Below are 1,146 nucleotides of genomic sequence, written 5' to 3'. Positions count from 1 at the left end.
TTATTTCTTCCCATTCCCTCTCCCAGAGGGATCCCAAGGATCCTGTGGACTCACTCTGGAGCTCCTCATCCTCTGCAAAGGTGGGGTTGTCCATCAGGTACTGCTGGGCCTCCGACCACGTGGTGCAATAGGTGACGTTGGCCATGTTATCCAGGATGTTCTTCAGGGCTTCCCAGTTCCTCTTCCGTAACTGCTTGGCTTGTTCCTGAGGAGAAAACACACGGATTTGGGTTGGAAATCTGAGGCTGTGGGGGCAGAAAGACATAACATCAACTTTGCTCCAAGAAAACTCAAAATTAGCCTTTCATTTACAGAGAATCCCAGACTGGTTGGGGTTGGAAAGGACCTTAAATCCCATCCAGCCCCATCCCTTCCCACTAGCCTCATCCCAGCTGGCCTTGGACACACCACAACTTGGACCTACACAGTTTTTGCATATTATTATTGTTTCAGTGATTCAGAGCAGCTTAGAAATAAAAATAATCTTTTAATTTATTCAAATCATCCTAAAAATCAAACCTGTGGTAAATTCAGCAGGAATTGATGTGCATAAAAACAAAGACCTTTCAAAAAACTGCTCTTTATCTGCCATAACCCTCAAACCAGAGGTTCATCTGCTCCACCAGAGGTTGAAATTAATTCAGGGTAACAAGATAAACGAGGAGGGAAGTTACCTTCTCCTTCTTGGACAGGAAAAACAAGACATCCTCATAGATCTCCAGGCGATCCCGCTCGGATATGGCATTCCACACCTCCATCTCCCCAAACATCTGCTCAGCTTTCCTGGGACGAGACAAAGCACCCCAGGAATTAATTAACATTATTATTATTATTATTAACATTATTATTAAACCACCCCACCATCCCACACCACCAGTGAACTCTGTCAGGAGCAGGAACACTTCCATAGGTTGTCTCCCTGATTTTCCCCCTTGGGATTTTATTTTCTGTGACACCTTTTTTTATCTTTTAGAAAGGAAGGGAAGAACTTAAAATGAAAGCTGATGTCACTGCCCACCCTCTCAGCCCAGCAGGACTTTTCTCCTGCCCCAGCACCCCTTACTTGTATCTGGTGGTGGATGTCATCTTCTCGTGGTTCTCCAGGAAACGCTGGAAGGATTCTTTGGCTTCTTTGTACTTGGATCT

General features: G+C 45.0%; 1 protein-coding gene across 1 annotated transcript in view; it reads right to left on the bottom strand.

The window, feature by feature from the left end:
• Positions 1-1,146, bottom strand: part of PRPF40A (pre-mRNA processing factor 40 homolog A) — a 22,867-nt gene that overhangs the window by 9,999 nt on the left and 11,722 nt on the right. Inside the window, 3 exon segments of the mRNA XM_029962185.1 lie at positions 3-205; positions 675-783; positions 1,064-1,144. Coding sequence (XP_029818045.1) covers positions 3-205; positions 675-783; positions 1,064-1,144 — 393 coding nt within the window.

The sequence above is a fragment of the Manacus vitellinus genome, unplaced genomic scaffold, assembly GCF_001715985.3.
Source record: "Manacus vitellinus isolate BGI_N305 unplaced genomic scaffold, ASM171598v3 scaffold_43_pilon, whole genome shotgun sequence".
NCBI classification, from domain to species: Eukaryota; Metazoa; Chordata; class Aves; order Passeriformes; family Pipridae; genus Manacus; species Manacus vitellinus.
The sequence above is the reverse complement of the archived record's forward strand: the minus strand, read 5'-3'. Positions and strand labels throughout refer to the sequence as shown.